The sequence below is a fragment of the Sus scrofa genome, chromosome 6, assembly GCF_054392235.1.
Source record: "Sus scrofa isolate SSC_HxYL_T2T_F1_AM1 chromosome 6, Sscrofa_HxYL_maternal_Yorkshire_Landrace_v2.0, whole genome shotgun sequence".
Classification (NCBI taxonomy): Eukaryota; Metazoa; Chordata; class Mammalia; order Artiodactyla; family Suidae; genus Sus; species Sus scrofa.
The window spans coordinates 87,000,732-87,019,580 of NC_139388.1; the positions used below are offsets into that span (position 1 = coordinate 87,000,732).

General features: G+C 55.8%; 1 protein-coding gene across 2 annotated transcripts in view; it reads right to left on the reverse strand.

The window, feature by feature from the left end:
• RUNX3 (RUNX family transcription factor 3) overlaps nt 1-18,849 on the reverse strand; it is a 63,772-nt gene that overhangs the window by 16,582 nt on the left and 28,341 nt on the right. For both annotated transcript variants that reach the window (XM_021095591.2, XM_021095592.2), the window contains 3 exons: nt 12,429-12,712; nt 10,386-10,542; nt 2,357-2,461 (listed from right to left, as the gene is read on the reverse strand). In XM_021095591.2, coding sequence (XP_020951250.1) covers nt 2,357-2,461; nt 10,386-10,542; nt 12,429-12,712 — 546 coding nt within the window. The remainder of the gene's footprint in view (nt 1-2,356; nt 2,462-10,385; nt 10,543-12,428; nt 12,713-18,849) is intronic.

Here is an 18,849-nt window from a genome sequence, read left to right on the forward strand (position 1 = left end):
GCTCAGATTTTGTTTCAATAAGTCCCTTTAACACCACTGATCTGGCCTGTACCAAGGCCCAGAGAGGAATATGCCATCTGCTTCGGGTCACACAGCAAGCCTTGCCTCTGACTCCAGCTTCTCTCTGGACCCAGCTTCTCTCCCTTCCTCTTTCTGCCTCCACCTATGCCCTCCTTTCCCCTGAGAGCTCAGCCAAAGAAGGGGCTATCTCAGGTCTGCGGAGCTCAGGAGAGAAGAGCAGGAAAGGACTTGCCTGGGGGCTCCAGCGGCCTCTGTCAGGGAGGGTGGGCAGGGATGAACATGGAGGCATCACCTGGCCCCTGCGAGCCCTCCCACCAAGGTCCAAGCCCTCTCGCTTACATGCCTCCCCATTTGAGGTGCTCCCTGCTTTGTGGAGTGACTCCTAAGTGCTCACCATCATGCTGAGCCCAATGTGGCTCCCATTCATCCTGATTCTGCCCCTGGGGACTTAGAGTAGATTATCACCTCCTTCGATTGAGACTTGATACCTCTATTACTATGGCCAGGGTTTCTTAGCAGCCACCCTGCTGCTGACCAAGAGAGGTTCATTATTGACTAATGGTGGTGGTGGCAGGAGTGCAGGGGGGTGGTTGGGTACCAGGGATAGCAGAACACCACGGATCCAATGACTCACAAGGACCCTCCCTCTGCTCCAGCCAGATGTTATCCACATGCCATCACTGGTGTCCAGGCCTGCAGGCTGGGTGGTATCATCCTACCTCCTGGAGGAGGCAGCTGAGGCCTAGAAAGGTCAGGGACTTGCCCAAGGTCCCCCCAGCCAGGCAAGGTGGCTCAGAATCTGTTCTCTGCTCCCAGGGCCTCTGGCTTACAAGGGCTTCCCAGTCATCACCACCTTGAGGCTCTTGGGGTTCCTGACTGGGTTCCTAGATGACAAAACTGAGGTCAAAAAGGAGATAAGACTTGTCCAGATTCATGAAGTCCAAGGCCAGGGGCATGGACCCACACGTATCCAATCCCAGCAGGAAGCAATCAGTAGGAGTTTGGCTCTGAGCCTCTCCCAGTGGCCGGCTGCTGGAGTGGGCCCAGGAATTAGACAGATGGGGAGCCAGGCCTGCCTGATTCCTGAAAAGGGAGGGCAGCCCAGAGCCAGGCCTGGGTGGCCCTCACTGGTGATGCCCTGGCACAGCCACATCCCAGTTCTCAGCCTCCTGGGCACTGAGGACAGACCTGGCGCTTGAGCCCCTGCCTCGGGCCCACTCAGCCCTGGAATTGGAATTGAAGCCCGTCTCCCGGAGACTGGGCGCCTCTCTCTGCACCTAAGACAGAGCGAGGTCCTGGCCGGGTTCTCAGCATCCCCAGGGCACCTTTCCTCCCTGGAACCTGATGACCCTTTATTCTAGGAACCCATGAGACAAAATGTGAGAGGGTTTTCTAACCTGTGAAAGGACCACAATTACAGAGAGAAGGACAGGGTGGCTCTCGACCTGCCAAGCTGAGCGTGCCATGAAGGGGCGCTGTCCAGACGAGAGCTACAGGCATAGCTGAGGAAGCAGCCAGTCTGGCCATGACCAGCTGCCTCTTTGATTCATTCATTCATTCATTCACTTGCTCATTCGGGGAACTCAGGCCTCAGGCCTGCTGTGGCAGCTGCCCCTCCAGGGTCCCCGTCTGAATCAGCAAATGCTGCCTCATGCAGCAGGCAGACATGGGGAAACAGAAACTCCCTCTGATGCCCAAATGGACGGATCAGCACTCCCTGCACAGAATATGGGCTCAATAAATACATGCTGAATCAAATCTGCATTCCTGATCTCAAGATGTGGGTCCTTGGGTCAGAGTGTCTGGGCTCTGAGCGACCTGAGTGAGTCACACACTGAGATTCAAAGAAAGGGTTTCCAAGGAGGGGATCTGGCCCCATAGCTGGAGCAGCTCTGGCTTCTGATGTCTGGCTCGCTCCCTCCACCACCAGCAAAGGGAGCTGGGATGCAGTAGAGCAAACCTGGGCTAACGCCCACCCCCAAACACACACACACACACACACCTCTCTCTCTCTCTCTCTCTCTCTCTCTCTCTCTGCAGTCTTTTCCATCCTTCTCCCTTCCTTAAAAGATGCAAATCCGTACCCTCCAGCCAGCCCACACTGGGCAGCCGTCCCTTGGGGGTGAGAGGGGAGGGGGCCAGGTTGATTCTGTCATCTCCCCTCCTCAGCCTGCCTGCTGGCTTCCTACAGCCTGGGGCTAAGCATAGAGAGCACAGCGCTTTGCTGGCCACCTCCTCACGCCCCTGCTCCAGGAGTGCTCCTGGGACCCTGTGCCATCTGTCTGACCTCGGCTGCTGCCCTTCCCCAGGGGGCCTCAATGGCTCTGGCACTTACGTCTAGGCTCCCGGGGTCCGTCCACGGTCACCTTGATGGCTCGGTGGTAGGTGGCCACTTGGGTAGGGTTGGTGAACACGGTGATGGTCAGCGTGAAACTCTTTCCTGGGGGTGGGGGTGGGGATAAAGGAAGAAGGTTGGCCTCTCAAGCTATGCACAGCACCCCAAAGCCCCCAACCTTCCAGAAGGGGCAGGTCTCTCTCCTTTGAACCTGGGCACAAGATAGGGCCTGGGTGAAGTTCAAGCTGCTGGGGTTGGCCTTCAAGGCCCCAGGGGTCTGGCATCAACTTTATCACCTTCCCCCAACCCATGCTCTGGCCACCCTGGCTTCTTTCCTCCCTGCTTCTTGCCTTTTTTGTGTGCTGTTCCTTCTACCCAGGGCTTTCATGATTTTGGGGTGGCGAGCTGGGATGGGTACCTATCTTTTCCCTGAAAGGAATTTCTTTATAGGAAGTTTTGAGAACTCAGAAAATATAAGAAAGTAGAAGAAAAAAAAATCGCCCACAGTTCCAGCCAAAGAGAAACATTATTCACATTTGGGTGTTCTCTCCTGCAACCCTTTTGGGGCGAGTGTGTGGTTTTACACAGTGGCAACGACCCTAAAATAAATATTTCCGGACCCTCTTTTTTGTTCACTTAACATCACCTCATAAGCACTTATGTCATTACAAATTCTCCATAAACTTTACTTTTAATGGCTGCAAAATATTTCAGCTCATGGACGCCTCATCTTTTATTTATCCGTCTCCTTACTCTCGGGTATTTACGCTGCTGCTCATTTCCTAGTGGCGTGTGTGCAGCGGGGGCTGAACAAGGGCTGATTTGGGAGCTGCAGACATTTCATTTGTAGACACAACTGTTATTTCCAGAACTCTGTTCTATTTTTAGCGAGACATTTGGCTCCAAAGTCTCCATTCAAAATTCCTGAGTGGGGAACAAAAACCGTTTAAAAATCATAATTTGTGTTCTTACCACTTAAAATGAAACAAAAATGACCTTCTGTTTATAAAAATCCTTGTCTACCTCTCTGCTTATTTCCTTAGAATCGATTCCAAGAAGCGGTGAGTGATTTCACGGCATCAGAGGGTTGGAAAGGACTTAGGGGCACAGACCTCCCCAGGGAGAGGAGAGCATCGTTGGGACTGGCGGGGTTGGCCCGAGTCTCCGCGGTGCTGTCGGCATCCCCGTGACCCCATCTCTCAAGGTGGAAGATGTCTTAAACGCCCTTGACTTCATGGCCCTTCTTCTGTTACACAGTGAGACTGAAACGCTTGACATCTTTATCCTCTGTCATAACCCATCACAAGTTACTGCTTCGTGGTCTTTGCTACGTCGCTATGCAGGTTTTCGTGCCTCGAAGAAAATCACTCTGCATCAAGCGTGTTCACAGGCCCCTGATCCTGTTTGTGGCGATCGGTTTCCCAGTTCACTGGCCTTTACATTTCACTTTCTGACACTGAGCTGATTTGCATTTTCACTTCTACCTCGCGCTCGTGATTTCTCCTGCCGTTTTATGTTTAGGGAGGCGTCCCCGTGTAACGAGCAGATAAAGGTTACTTTCGATCAACGCCATCCTCTGAACCTGCTTTGATGGACTACTTCGCTTCTTCTGGGGGTTACGGGTCGGTATGGTTTAAGGTAAGGGGTTTTGCCTCAAAGGGTAGCCCAGTTTTCCAGCCTCTCTGCTGAAGCAGGACCCCGCCACCACCTCCTGGCATGTCCTCCATCACCATCAAAGCCTTGGGAGTTCCCGTGCAGCACAGTGGGTTAAAGACATGGCGTTGTCAGTGCTGTGGGTCTGGTTTGATCCCTGGCCGGGGAACTTCCACATGCCTCGAGAGTGGCCACAAAAAAAAGCCTCCACACGTGAGATTGGTGAGGTGTGATCCCCAAGTCAAACTTGGCCTCCTCCTGCTCTGCCTCTGAGCACCCCGTCTCTGGACCCCAGTTAGAGGTCTGGGAACTCCCCGAGGGCAGGGGCCAATGCCCCGAGCACCTGTGTCCCCCAGGGCTGGCCCAGGGTGGGTATCAAGGGAGGATGCCCGAGCGAGCGGCTCCTGCTGCTGTTCCAACACCTCTGCAGGGCCCCTCTCCACAGTCCCGAGTCACAGGTGGGAGAAGAAAGCTGGGGGAGGGGAACTCAGAGCTTACAATGCCCTTTGCACGGCTGGTACTGTTTTGGTACTGCTTCTGTTTTGTCCTGTGGTCTCCTGTTTCTGGGGCTGGAGCATTCACTCCATCACCAGACCAACAAGAATGCTCCAGCCCCAGAAACAGGAGACCACAGGACAAAACAGAAACAGCCAGGCTGCTGAGGCCACACCAAGGGATCCAAGGGCTTCCGAGACTCCGGGAAGGTAGAGGGTAGCCGGGAGTTGGGGGTTTACATGGAGGGGTGTCTTGAACGGGGAGAGAGTAGGGCTTCTCTTGGAGGAATTTTCCAGACCTGCTGGCTGGAGGCAGGGATAAAAATACAACCCGCACCTGACCTGGCGCTCTGGGCCAGAGAGACCAAACTGGTCCCTCGCTCTCAGACCCCAGGGCCACTTTCCATGGTTTCTAGAAACAGAGAGCGCAGAAGGTCTTGGGAGCCCTGGGGACCCTCCTCCCCTCCTGCTGCTTCTCCTCAGTCTGCGGTGGTTTCCCTCCTGGACCCTTTCCCAACCAGTCCGGGGATCTGCAGGGTCCCTGGGCCTCCAACCCTTCCACCCCCTCGTTGGTAGGCAGGGCCCCGAGGCCCATAGCGCCAGCTCACTGAGGCTCTCTTCCCCTCACCTCACTGCCTCCAGGGATCCCCCGAAAAGGCACCTTCGCAGTGAGGTCCTCCCTTGTCACTTTACCTAAAGGAGGCATTTTTAACTGGGCCACCCTCTTAGACCTGAGCAGGCTGGAAAACCGGGATAGGAAAAAAAATGACAACTGTACGGTCCTAGCTTCTGGCTGGAATTTAGCGCCTCACTCAAGTATCAATGCAGGCAACAAACCACAGGCATTACAGCAGTCCCTGCGACCTTGTCACCCACAGACGTCACAGAGATGGACCTAGCACATTAGAGACACTGCAGCTTTCTTTAAATACCTTTTATGCTCGTCACAGTTTCAAAATAAAATCACAGTCGTCATCAAACCCTCTGCTAGACCTTGTCATGCTAACAAGGCAGCACACTGATCACAATTTTTAAAAACATTTTGCTATGTTTTTAATATACTTGCTTTTCATTGTTATCCTTTGTATTCTTTTTTTTTTTTTTTTTGTCTTTAAAATTTTTAGGGCCGCATCCACAGCACATGGAAATTCCCAGGCTAGGGGTCTCATCAGAGCTACAGCTGCCAGCCTATGCCACAGCCACAGCCATGCAGGATCCAAGCCACGTCTGTGTCCTACACCACAGCTCACGGCAACGTCTTAACCCTGAACCCACTGAGCGAGGCCAGGGATCGAGCCCACGACCCCGTGGTTCCTAGTCGGATTCGTTTCCTCTGCGCCATGACGAGAACTCCCTTATTTCATTCCTCAAAAGACACTATTCTGAGACTGTCAAAGGGATCCCTGGGCTGATGAAAGGTTACGAGGCTCACTCTGAAGCCTTACAGACCTTCCCACTCCCATTCGATCTGCTCGAATGTCCTCACGACACTTATGACATATAATACCCACTGACTTATTTATTTTATTTTGCCTCCCTCTACTAGATTATAAGCTCGCAGGGGGCTAGATTTTTTATCATGTTCACTGCTGTTTCCCCGGCCCCTGGGACAGCATCCGGCACATAGGAGGTGCCCAATAACTGTTAAACGAAGTAAAGGCTGAGATTACTGCTCCCATTTTGCAGATGAGAAACGTGAGGCTCAGAGAGGGGCAATGAGGTTAGGATGTACTGGAGCCTCCCCCTCCACACAGACCCTAGGCACCTACTCCTGGGGGGTGAGAAGCCCCCATCCCACCAGGCAGCAAACCACAGGCCTGAGGTCCCCAGCCCACTTCAATGGCTTCCTCCCCATTTCCAGGCCCCGACACCACCTCTCCCAGGTGACCACAGAGAGGAGGAGGAGGGAGGGAGGGAGGGGCTGGGACCTGGGCCCTGGAGCAGGAGGGAGGGGCAGGTGGTAGGTGCCCCAGAAAACAGGGGTGGGGCAAAGCTGGCTTCCGGAGTGCCCGTCACCTGTCACCTCTCTGCCCTGTGGCAAACCCACCCATCTGTCTCTCCCCTCTCAGAGCAGGAAGATGAGAGGACAAAGGAGATGGAAAGCTTTGTGGGGGAAGCCCCGGTAAACGCGCAATCAGCCAGGAGTCGGGGGCCTGCAATCCAAGGGGCTCCCAGGGCTGGCCCTGGTGGGCGTGGGGGAGAAGCCCTAGGCTGAAACAGCTGCTCCTTGGGGCATCCCTGTAGGCCCCAGGTCTCTGGACAGAGCATGCTTGGAGGGTCTGGCGGTGTGGCCTTGGGCCAGTCTCTGTCCCTCCCAGCCTGGGTTCCAGTGTGACAAGCCCCAACCGCCGGGGCTTCATGGACGGGCAGGAGCGGACATCTCTGGGAACTCTGGGTTTTTCAATATCCGCCAAGAAGCCATGTACTCCTCCACTGGAGGTCCCCCAAACCTGCATCCACACATCTCATCCCAAATCTCTCTCCAGATACCATGGTTTCTTTTTAACCCGTTACAAACAGTTCAGGAAGTCATGCTCTTTCCATCATCACCTAGGCCAGTGGCCCTCTCCGAGAGGGTGTTTGGGGGATTTGCGGCGTGGGGTCCTCGAGAGGTGGGATGGAGGGGGCGGTGGGATGCAAGGGCCTAGCACTGCACAGACCCAGGGACTGTTCATTCTTCCTGCGTGTGACAAACTTGCTTATAAAGAGTCTCTGAGCCATGAGCTGAAATCAATCTTACATAAAACAAGGCAAAAGGTTTTGCATACTTTTTAATATCTATTGAATTTTCCAGGAAGAAAGAGAGCTGTTTTTGAATGTAGCTCAGAATTTCGCCAAGAATTGCTCACAACTCAGAGAATCACGTCATTGATGTCGCTGACGTCAGCACCGTGTTCTGACTTTGAGTCACGTGCACCTGGCCCGACGGGCCAGCCGTGGGGGGTCCCGTGCAAACATCCACGTACCTCGCAGCGTCTGCTGTCCGGCCCCAGCATTTACATATTCAAACAGATATACTACTATAAGTTACTTTTCCTTTTTCTTTCCATTATGCTATATTTCCTTCTCTCCATGATCGCTATGGAATGACATTGATTTTGAGGAGGCAGGTACGTGGATAGATTATCTGCACATTTCAATGACAGGATGGTAGAGGGTGCCTGGCAAAAAGAACCTGCTGTAAGAAGGGGCTACGGTGCCGGGCAGGGCAGGGACCTCAGCCCTAGTCACTGCGGGAGAATGACTTGGTTTCCTTTCCTTTCTTCTCTTGGTTTACACCTTGGGGCTTATCGTGAAAGCTCGGTGGTGGCACGGCGCGTAGGGTCTCGCACACAGAAAGTTATCTTCGTGGAATGAAGACAGGATCGAGGACTAAAAAAGCCAGGAAACAAGCAGATGTTTTCATCTGGCTTCTTAGTCCCGGCAGAAGCCAGAGAGCCAGGGAAAGGCACTGAGTCCCAAAGCCCAGCCTGTCCTGACTCCTAAAGTGGCCCAAACTGCCTGTCAGCCACCGATTTGTTCCTTAGAGGGAATTTCCCAATGGGCAGGCGGGGCCCAGCAGATGTGTAGCTGCATACACGCCACAGGACCCCCAGCCCTCCTTCCTTGCTGCCAGCCGCCTCCACTTCTCCCACTCAACAATTCACACCTTCTGGGTTTCCCCCACCCCCGCCCAAACCGCACCATAATCAGAGAATCAGTGACTGTCACCACTCAAAGGGACTTCAAAGATCTCCTCCAGTCCCAGGCATTTGAAGTAACAAAATCTCTAACACGCATCCAGCTCTCAGCATGTGCCAACCGATACACTGGTACCAGTTTCCTTAATCCTCACAAAATCCCATGAGGTGGGTACCATTATTATCCCCAGTTTACAGATGAGGAAACCGAGGCACAGAGAGGTTAAGCCATTTGCCCAGCGTCATCCAGCAAGTCACCGGCAGAGCGGGGACTGAAATTCAGGTCAGTTGGGTATAGAGGGCTCAGGCTGTTTAGTACCCTAAGGCTCTGAGATCTGAAAGTCTTGCCAATTCCACAGGCGTCGGAATACCCACTCAGGTCTCCTCCCTCCCAGGACCACTGAGACTGCGAGAGAATGGCTGTGAGGATGGTTTATGGGTTCAGCCTCCTGCACGCATATCCCAGAGTCCTGATCCCAGGCTGTGCCTGCGCCAAGAGCACACTGCTAAACAATGCTCTGGGAAGCCATCTCCCTCCCTGTGGGCCTGGCGGGGTGGATGCAGGTCTGCGGGCAGAAATACCACAAAGAAATCACTTTCAGCGGTGCAATGGCCAGACAAGGTCTCGGTAGTGCAGAGAAGCGCCATCTCTTCTCTTTCTCTAGTTCACCTTCCAGAAGGAGCCGTAGGATACCCTACTCCTGATGCTTGGGTGGGCTCCCAGGATGGACTCCCCTTTGGCTGCAGCTAGAGGGGGCTTCCCTCGCCACCGCCACCTGGGCTGGGGAACCCGGCCACCACACCTCCGTCCCCGCTGCACCCAAGCGACCAGTGGCAAGTAACTCTCCACTCAGAGCTGGGGCTGGGATTTAGTTGCAAAAGGCTTGAGAGATTGGGGATGACAAAAGGGGCTTGGAGACTAATTAGGAGCAGCAATGAAAGCTTAATTCATAAAAGCAAACATTTTCCATCCATCAACCTGCAACCAGTTAAGGGCAACGTTTGAAAGAAATCTGTGCGTGGGGAAGGGAGCCAACAGGAACAGGAAATGTTTGAAAGAATGTAAACTATTTCAGTTTCATAAAAAGTAACAAGTAAACAGTTATTACATGCAAATAATGCCCTGGTTTTAATTAATGCTGAAAAGTCAAAATATGTTTGACATTTGTATGTATACACTGAACGGCTGGAGAAGAAAAAATGGTGCCCAGATGCCCGTTTCCGAGGCGGCTCAGAGGGAACTAAAACCTTAAGAAGGTCCTGTTTATTGGTGATGAAAAGTACAATTCTGCCTCAGCCTCTATGGAGACTGGAAGCAGAGGGAGCCTCGATTACTTTCTTAAGGAGCTGGAGGGGCAGGCTGGTGCCTGGGAAGGGCACTCCCCACTTTTCCGCAGGCTGGTCTTAAAGGGCCAGTGAGTCTCCATGTTCGCCCGGGCAGGGGTTCTCAGACTTTTCCACCCAGAAGTGATGATCGGTTTCAGGTCCCAGCTGCCTCCCACTCAACAGCCCCTGACAGCAGCCACCGTGGCGGCTGGTTCTGCCTTCCTCCATAGGGTCCGAGGAAGATCAGAGAGGCAGGGTGGCACGCCGACACTGATTCTACAGGGCTTCAAAGCACACTCTCCAACCTTCAGCATCCTGCATGCATTCGTTTCTTTTCTCAACCACCTTGAGGCTCTAAGGACTGCCCAAACTGTGGCCAGCTGTGGCTCTGGGAGACCACAGCTGGGGAGAGGCAGCCTCAAAGTGTGGGGAAGACTCCACCCGAGTGGGGAGAGCGGCTAGGGTGCTTGGCCCCAAAGACCAAAGAGTTGTCTAAACCCGCCTCTAAGCACCTTGCCGAGAAAGATCCATGAGGCCCCATTTTGAGCTTGTTAATCCACGGTCTTCTCCCCGTATCTTTTGTGAGACCAGGGTGCTTAATCGGGAAAGAGAGGAGGCGGGAAAGGCTTCACGCGTTAGTAGACCCCAGAAGCGGGGAGAAAATTGTGTCTTTTCTGGCAAAAGACCTTAACTTTTCTGACATCCTCAAAAGGGCCTGCAATACCCTAAGGGGTTCCAAACTGCTGTTTAGAGAGAGCTGGGCCTGGAGACCTGTTTCTGGGGCTGCCACTGGGACCCCGAGGCCTCCCTCTCACCTCCCCCGGCCTCCTGTGCCATTGCCAAAGTGGGGCTGGCGCGTTTTTCCCTCCCGCTCACCTCGCCCACTGCGGCCCACGAAGCGAAGGTCGTTGAACCTGGCCACCTGGTTCTTCATGACAGCCGAGGCATTGCGCAGCTCAGCGGAGTAGTTCTCATCGTTGCCTGCCATCACTGTCACCACCGTTCCATCGGGCACATCCCCCAGCGCCACCACCTGAGGGCATGGGGGCAGGGGGACAGCTTAGGAAGGTAGTGGCCAGGGAAAGAAGGGGAGGGGCTGGGCGGGCAGCTCCCCAAGGTCCCAGGCGCACTGCGGATTTTTCAAATGCGGGCGGAGCAGAGGCTTCAAAACAATAGAGACTTGCCCCCAGATACGACAAAACCCAGAAGGCAAAAATCTCTACCTTCCACCCCTAAATCCTAGAACAACTGGTTAAGCCACGTTCTGAAAAACGGATCCGTTCAATGAAATTAAATCGAGGTGAAAGCAGTGAATGGGCACAGGCGCTCTGTCGGGGGCGCAGTTCCTCTCTTCCCTTCGGCTTGGGCAAAAGAGGAATCAACATGCTCCTAGCAACCAAGTCCCTAAGTAAAAATAAGATCAACAACAATAATAGTGGGACTGCTCCCCACATTCAGCTCTCCTGCGAGAGCCCTTTAGGGTATGAGATTTAGCCCTGAAATACGGTCCAGGTCCGGTTTATCTGCCTCTGCAGAGCCCGAATTCGTTATGCAGGGAAAATGTAAAATACAAAACAAACTGGTGTTTTGCGGTGGTGGTATAGAAAACCCCTTTAAAGTGAGAGAGGGGCTTTTGATAGCAGGAGCATGCACCTGCTGGGAATTGCAGCATGGGGGTGGGGCGCCCCCCCATACCGTCTCCCCCACCCCCCACCCGGAGGAGTGTGGGGAGGCAGATGCCTTTTGAAAAGGAATCAGACTGCAAACGCAGTCACAGCCATTTAAACGTGGCCACCGCGTGCAGGGACTAGGGATCCAGATGGTAAAAATTTCAAGGAGAAAATGTTTGGGGTCTGATTAAAAAGGCCAGATTTCCTGTCAACATCCTGTCTTCTTTTAATTTCAAAGATTCCTTTTAAGCTCCAAGTGACAGTAAAACCTCCGATCTGAGGATTAAAGTCACACGGGCCTCCCCCTCCCCCTCCTCCTCGGGAGATTTTCCCCACTGGTATTTTAAGATGTCACCCGGGAGACCTCAAAGAGCCACTCATCCTTTTTTCCAATTTGGAGTCCTCTTAATGGGACCAAGGACGGCCTCAGCTGCCAGGAGCCGCTGTTTCCAGCCACCTCGGGGCACCGCCACCCCCAGGCTCTGGCCCTTCCTGCCTTGCCCTTTCTCACGGCAGCTGTGAGAGGTTTAGGGGAAAACCAAGGCGTTTTCGTTTCATCTCGCTGCCCCCTTAAAAAAAATGAAAATGAAACAGTCGCCTACTCCCCAGTAAAGAGCAAAAGCTCCTCTGAATGACTGGGGGCTGCCAGGGGGTGGCAGAGCCCCCACTCTCTGCCTGACCTACGGGATTCTGGCCGCAATCGTTTAGGGTTCAGTGCCCTCGATCCCGGCCTAGAGTTGCCTGGTGTAAAATTTCAGAAGCCAGGGGTTGACGGTGTGAGCAGGAAGTGTTTCTGAAGCGGTGCAGGAGGAGGGGTGCTGGCAGTGGAGGGTAGGCCCTCTCCACCCTCCGCACCCCACCTCCGGTGGCCTCGCCCTGGTCCCGGGGCTCCTCTGCCCCGGGGCTCGCAGGGCTGTGTTTGAGGGATCCGGGTTGGGGAAGAGCGAAGCCCCATCCGCCCGTTTCCGCATCAACGACTCTCTGCAGGGCTCCCCAAAGGTGGAGAGGGCAAACCTCCTAAAAGCCATCCGTGTTGGTGCATCCGAGAAGGAACGCCTAAGTGCCCGGGCGGAGTGTGCAACGAGACCGAAAGCGCCCTTGGCCCGGCTGCTGGGCTCTCGCAGCAGGGTCGCGGGCACATCGCCTTCGTTCCCGGGGCCCTGGCTCCCGGGGCCCTGCCTCCTGCAGCTGAGACGACCGGCGGCGCAGGGCCGGTGCGGTGCCCTCCCGCCCCGGGCCCCGCACTCACCTTGAAAGCGACGGGCAGCGTCTTGTTGCAGCGCCAATGCGAGGGCAGAACGGAGCAGAGGAAGTTGGGGCTGTCGGTGCGCACCAGCTCGCCCGCGTGGTCCGCCAACACGTCCACCATCGAGCGCACCTCGGGCCGGGCGCGCCCGCCGGGCCCCACGGCCGCCTGCGCGCTCAGCGCGCCGCTGTTCTCGCCCATCTTGCCTCCGCCGCCGCCGCCGCCGCCGCCGCCGCCGCAGGGGAAGGCCGTGGAGGGAGGTGTGAAGCGGCGGCTGGTGCTCGGGTCTACAGGAATACGCATAACAGCGGCCGTCAGGGCGCCGGGCGGGCGGCGGCGGCGCGGCTCCCCCAGGGGCAGCCGGCGCGGGCGCCTCCGCCGCCTCCGCTGCCGCGAGAAGCGGGAAAGCAGAAGCAGTCGGGCTGGGGCCTCAGGGCGCAGGGGGCGGCGCCCGGGGACGCCCCGCCGGGGCCCGCCCGCCGCGAGGCCTCGCTGCCCCGACGGCCGCGCGCAGCCGGCCCGCTACTCCCGCATCTTGGGCGCGCAGCCCGCGTGCGGCCGCTCCTCGCGGCGGTCCCGGCTGCCTCGGTCACCGCAGAGCCCGCGCGCGGGCTGTGCTGCGGCTGCTGCCGCCGCCTCCCGCCCCCGCAGCCCGCTAGCGGCCGCCCCACCGACTCTGCGGCCGCAGCCCCAGAACAAATCCTCGAGAATCAAGTGGCGGCGCCGCAGCCGCCCGCGCGGGGTTAGTACCCCGGGGCCCGCGAGGGCGGGGCCGGCCCGAGCGACGCGTCGCGCAGCCAATCGGAACCCCCATCGCTGGCACCTCGGCAGTGCTCGCGGGGGAGGAACGGGGACCGCCGAAGGCCGCCCTGTGGGGAGGGGCAGAAGGCTCCGCCCCGCCGAGGACTCCTGGGGTCGGGGGCCGGCCGCGCTACAGCCCGGGCTCCTCGGGAGTTCTGGGGAGATGGAGCCGAGGCTAAGAATTTGTTTAAAACGTCCAGGCCCTCCAGAAGGCTCTTTTGCTGCTGCCCCTTAACGCGGGGGCTGCAGCTCCCCTTCTGTCGCCCTTCCCCGTCGCCCGCAGCCAGGCCTTTCCAGCTCCAGTTGTTTTCGGCCTGTGAAGCCTAAACTAGGGGTCGCTGGGGCCTCAAGGCTGGTGACATCGAGCGAAGATCTGCCCCCAAAGAGGCTGCTCACCTCCTCTACCTGCCCTCAAATTATTTTGACCCAAGACCCTCCTCCACTGCACACGGAGAACCAACGGCCTCTGCAGCTCCCAGCCCTGTGCGACTTGCGTCCCGGCCTGGGGCCGCAGTGCCAACTTGGGGACGGAGGGAAGGGTGTCCCTCACGCGCCTGCCTCGGCTTGGAGTAGAGTAACCCCATTCCTCTCCGCTCTCTCCTCAAAACAATTTTCAGGATTCCGCAGGCCTCGCTGCGTCGTTCTTCGTTGTGGCGGCCTGTGGGTCTTTGAACAACACGATGGGACCTGAAAAACGTGATTTCTCCCCACCCTCGTGCTCATGTAACCACGGTCCTGCATCGTGAAAGAAAGGACCCGAGTCCGGGGCGAGGAGAAAACTATGCAGAGAGTGCGGGAATGGCCGCAAAGCTAAGGGCTCTGGCTCCCAAAGAAGGGAATTAACACCCACAACGTGGATACAAACTGGCCCCCGTGGGTCCACGCCCGGGGGGCTGCGCTGGAGCCAGGCGGCAGGGACACAGACAGCTCCACCGAGGCACTGTCTCCTCGCGGGCCCTGGGTCCTCGCTCCTACCACAGGCCCCCGGGGCCCAACCACGCCCGGCGGCAAACAGGCAAACATCCCTTCCTCTCCCTCTTCTCAGGCCAGGCAAGCCGGCCTAGGGACGGGTTACATCGGAGAGGGGAACTAGAAAGCTCAAGCCCGCCTGCACTCTGGATTGTCCCTCCAGACGCACTCCCTGGAGTCTGGGCAACGAACGCGTGCTGAGAAACTCCCTGCCGTTTTGGAGATCAGGTTGGATATTCGTTGTTCCTGGCTCTGGGCAGGTGCCAAACGACGGATTCCAAGCCTCGGGAGCATGGAAGAAGAGACTCTGAAGGTGTCGTCCGCAAGATCCCGCCCTGGATCAGACCCCAGCCCCGCATGCCATTTCATCATCGCCAAACGAAATCAAGCCTCGAGTGCGCTCCAGGGCGGACTGGCTCTGGCCCAACCTCGACCACCTGGAGAGCTGGTCCCTACCCCTGTTGGAGTGTCACTTCAGTCCCTCAAGTCATGTAGAGAGCCCAGTTAGGGACCCAGCAAGGGTCCCTAACTGGACCTTTCAATGGAGCCTGCACCTGGGAATTTCAGTTCGCTGGGACCCAGGCCCGCGCGCTCTCGGGAGCGCTATCGCTAGACGCAGAACTAGAAAGTGAGGAACTGGGGCCTTGGCGCGTCCAACCTTTGGGACCTTCCCGCTGAAAAGCCCACCTCTTCATGGCCAGATAGGGCCGGGAGCCGGGGAGGGCGGGTGACGCAGTGCTGCCCTGGATTGGCTTTGGGGCCAGGACCCGCTGCATCTGGGGTTTGTAAATTCGATTTGTCGAGTGGTTTCGGTTTGTACCCGTGCCTTTACCTGTCTCTCCGCCTGATTTCTCCCTCTCGTCCTATGGCGGGTTTACAAACGGGTTTCCTGAGAAAGGGGGTTCCTGTGGGTCTTGGCACCTGGCATACGAACCGGCAAGACTCTAGCCCTAGGGAAGGCGCTTGCTAGTGGTGAGCGCTGGAACCAGGGGACATGAGTTGTTGACATTTGGGTCCCCAGCCAGAGGTCTCCGGGCCCGCGGGTGCAGGAGCAGTTCCGGAATCCACCGCTAGTTGACGCCTGCACTCTTCCCGCAACGGAGGTGCCCCGCTAGGCTCTGCGCACAGATGTGCGCCAGCTGCAGTTCCCTGTTCAGGCGCCGACCGCCTCCTACAAGCTGCCTTCTGGACAGACATCCCCTCCGATTCCTCACCATCTGTGCGGCCACGTCTCGGACAAACCCCAGGCTCTGCGGTAGACCGAAGGCTGCCCTCCCCTCCCCGGATGGACACGGACGCTCACTTCTCTTAGCATCTCCGACACCAGAGGATTCCTGCGCTCTCTAACCCGCAGAACGTTCTCCCTGACGGAAATGAACAGTCCTTTCCTGTCCTGTTCCTGGGCGCCGGGGACGAGGGGAACCCACGGAAGAACAGACCAGCCCATTTCCAATTTCAGCCTAGGGCCAACCTACTTTGTCCCCGTCTCAGACGGACAGACCTAGAGTCACCACTCTCTGTCTCTCTTTGATGCCCTCTCTTTCCAATTTCCAAAGACAGTTACCTTTGGAAAGTCTCCACTCTCCCACCTGGGACTCGCAGATACCCTCTCCTTTCCCCATCTTTTGTGGTCAGCCATCTCCTCTCCTTCTTTCGAGGACCGGTGGACAAACAGCCTGCTTTCTCTCAAGCGGCTTCCACCTGACGGCACGCCAAGTTGTCCGCAGCAGGGAGAGGAAGCCAGGAGGTCTGGACCTACCTTGGCCCAGCGTGGGGTTAACAGAGACACAACCTGGAGCCTGCAGAGCCTGGGTTCTGGGGGACACTCCTCCCACCAGTGTCCTCCCCCCAGAAGGGGATCCATGGGGTCAGAATAACCTTGGTTCGGGTGCCCTCCTGCTGCTGCTGGAGGGTGCCTAGGAGGGCACTCCTAGTGTGTTGTAATGAGGTGCCTGACGTGACTCCTCTCCCACCAGAGAGCTTTTGAGGGCAGGTCTGACTCCAAGGGAGTCCCGGTGCCAGGGGAGGGGTGAGAATCCCCTAACTGTGCCCAATAATGGATGTATGTGCTCTGGAAAAAAAGCCCAAGGGCTCTATTGGTTGTGGAAGGAGCTTGGGTTTGTGATTCCACTGCCTGGATTCTTCTACCACCTATTGCTTAAAACCTCAGAGCCTCATTTGTTTCATCTGTAAAGTGGGGGTAATATTAGTGGCCTCGTCGTAGAATCATATGTAAAGTGTTTAGCAGATTCCTGGCACATAGGTGGTGCTCCATCCATGTGAGCTGGGACAGTTGTTACACTGAAAAAAATAAGTCCTTATCACCCCCTGTCTAGGGCCTTTGGCAAGTCCCTTTTCCTCTCTGGGCCTCGTGTATTCCATTGGTGAAACGTCCAGTTCTCATATGCCAAGCTTGCCTGGACATGGGACCTAGTCCATGGCCATCTTATTCGCCTTGGTTCATCTAGGGGCTGCCTGGAGGAGCGAAGGACTGAATGTGACCTGCCTCCAAGCAGAGGCCGCTTGCAGGAGCATTTTCCAGCGACTGTCACAGGGCCTGGATCTTGAGGACTCATCTTCCCCTAGGTTCTGAGACCCTCACTCTGGAAACTCGCGGGCCCCACCCCAAATCTCCCCACAAGCAAGTTCTTTCCTCAGTAGAAACTAGCCTCCACCAACACTGGCAGCCACCTCCTCCTGCCCCAGGAGGTGTCTGTTCTCTTTATCCTGAGTCTCACGGGGAGCCCCGGACCAGTGAATAGCACAGAGGATGAGAATCCAGGAGCTAATCATTTCCTCCAGTCTGGCCTCCTCACCCCTACTCCAGAGGAGCCCACGTTGAGACCTCTCTCTTGCCTAGTGCCCTGGAAGCCAAGGGACATGGCTGTCCCTCACTGAGCCTCAGTTTCCTCTTCTTTGAACAGAGGTCATTCTAATTGCTCCATTTCACAATCTGAGGATTAAAGGCTCCACCCAGGAGGGCAGGGGCATTGTGTTTCTCCGTATCAGAAACTACCATCAGCTATTCCATGTGAAAGAAAAAGAAAAAACATGCTACTAATTTAACTAGGACTAGCCTGCGTCTTGATTTCAGATATATCTATTTATACATATATACATTTATTTTTATTTTATTTTATTTTTTTGTCTTTTTGCCTTTTCTGAGCCGCTCCCTCAGCATATGGAGGTTCCCAGGCTAGGGGTCTAATCAGAGCTGTAGCTACCAGCCTACGCCAGAGCCACAGCAACGCGGGATCCGAGCCGCGTCTGCGACCTACACCACAGTTCACGGCAACGCCAGGTCCTTAACCCACTGAGCAAGGCCAGGGATCGAAGCCGCAATCTCATGGTTCCTAGTCGGATTCGTTAACCACTGTGCCACGACGGGAACTCCTATACATATATACATTTTATTACATATGGTACATGTAATACATATTATATCAAAGTATACATATGTCATTAGTAAGAGAGGGTCATGATAAATAGTAATACGGTGAAGGGGTTTCTGTCTTCAGGGTCTGGGGGCTTTTACCCCAGAGAATACAGCTCTGAGGCTATCCCTCTAGGCAGCCTCTCCGGAAGGTCTCTGCCCATTGGGCCGGAGGGGGAGGACAAGTGGCTTCTCAAATTACAGAGGTTTTTTTTTTTTGGAAGGGCTAGACTCTGAGGGGAGGGAGAGGGAGCTGGGGAGGTCACAGTTTCAGGCTCTGCCATTGATTGGCTGTAACTTTTGCCCATGATCTACACATCTCTGAACCTTGGTCCCCTGGACAGTAAAACAAAAAGAACAGTAACAGCCACGTTGGCTGATTTGTTATCACATCCAGGCGCTGTCTTTGGGCTTTAAGTGCATCTTTCAAACCTCCTGTGTTTGTGGTGCTAGGCCTACTTCAATGAAAAGGAGCCTTGCCTGAAGTTTTCTGGACTAAAGAGGATCAGGGCCAAGTTAAAAGCTCTATCTGACTCAAAATTTGGGGAGGAGGCACCCCAAAAATGGTTGAGCACAGCCCCTCCAAACTGGTTAAAGGAAGAAATGGGAAAAGCCTAGTGACAATATTGAAAGTACTCAGGAGGGTTAGTTGCTTTGATGGCAGTGGAGCCAGAGGCAATAAAATCTGTTAAACAGCCATGGACTTGGAAGTCAGCAGACCCTTCAGACTCCTGGAAAAGGGTTCAGGGCTTGTTCACTGAGATCCACCCGCAGTCAACTCTCCTTCCTGGGAATGATCCCACCTCTGAGAAGGCTGACTCAGCTGTATCCCCCAGTTTACAGATGGAAACACTGAGGTTGAGAACAGGGAAAGAGCGACCTGACTCCCTGAGGAAGAATTGAGATTTGGAGGGAGCTCTGGCTTGGACCCAAGTGAAGGGCGACCTTACCTCTGTCCATCCTGCTGCAAGCTGCAGGGGGAGCCCAGAGCCGGGACCAAAGATAGCACTCCAGGTGCCCCCTCCCTGCCTGGTGTGACACATGCTCTGGGGGAAATGCCACTTCTCCCTGCCAGCCTCCCTGCCACCGGCCCTCTAGGTGTCGGCTGGATCCTGTGGTACCCCAATGATGTTTGCTGTGAAGTCTGAGCATCAGGAGGCACTGGCTCTCTCTTGTCCCTGCAGCCTCAGGGCCACCTACCCTCTTTTGTAGGTCTCTAGG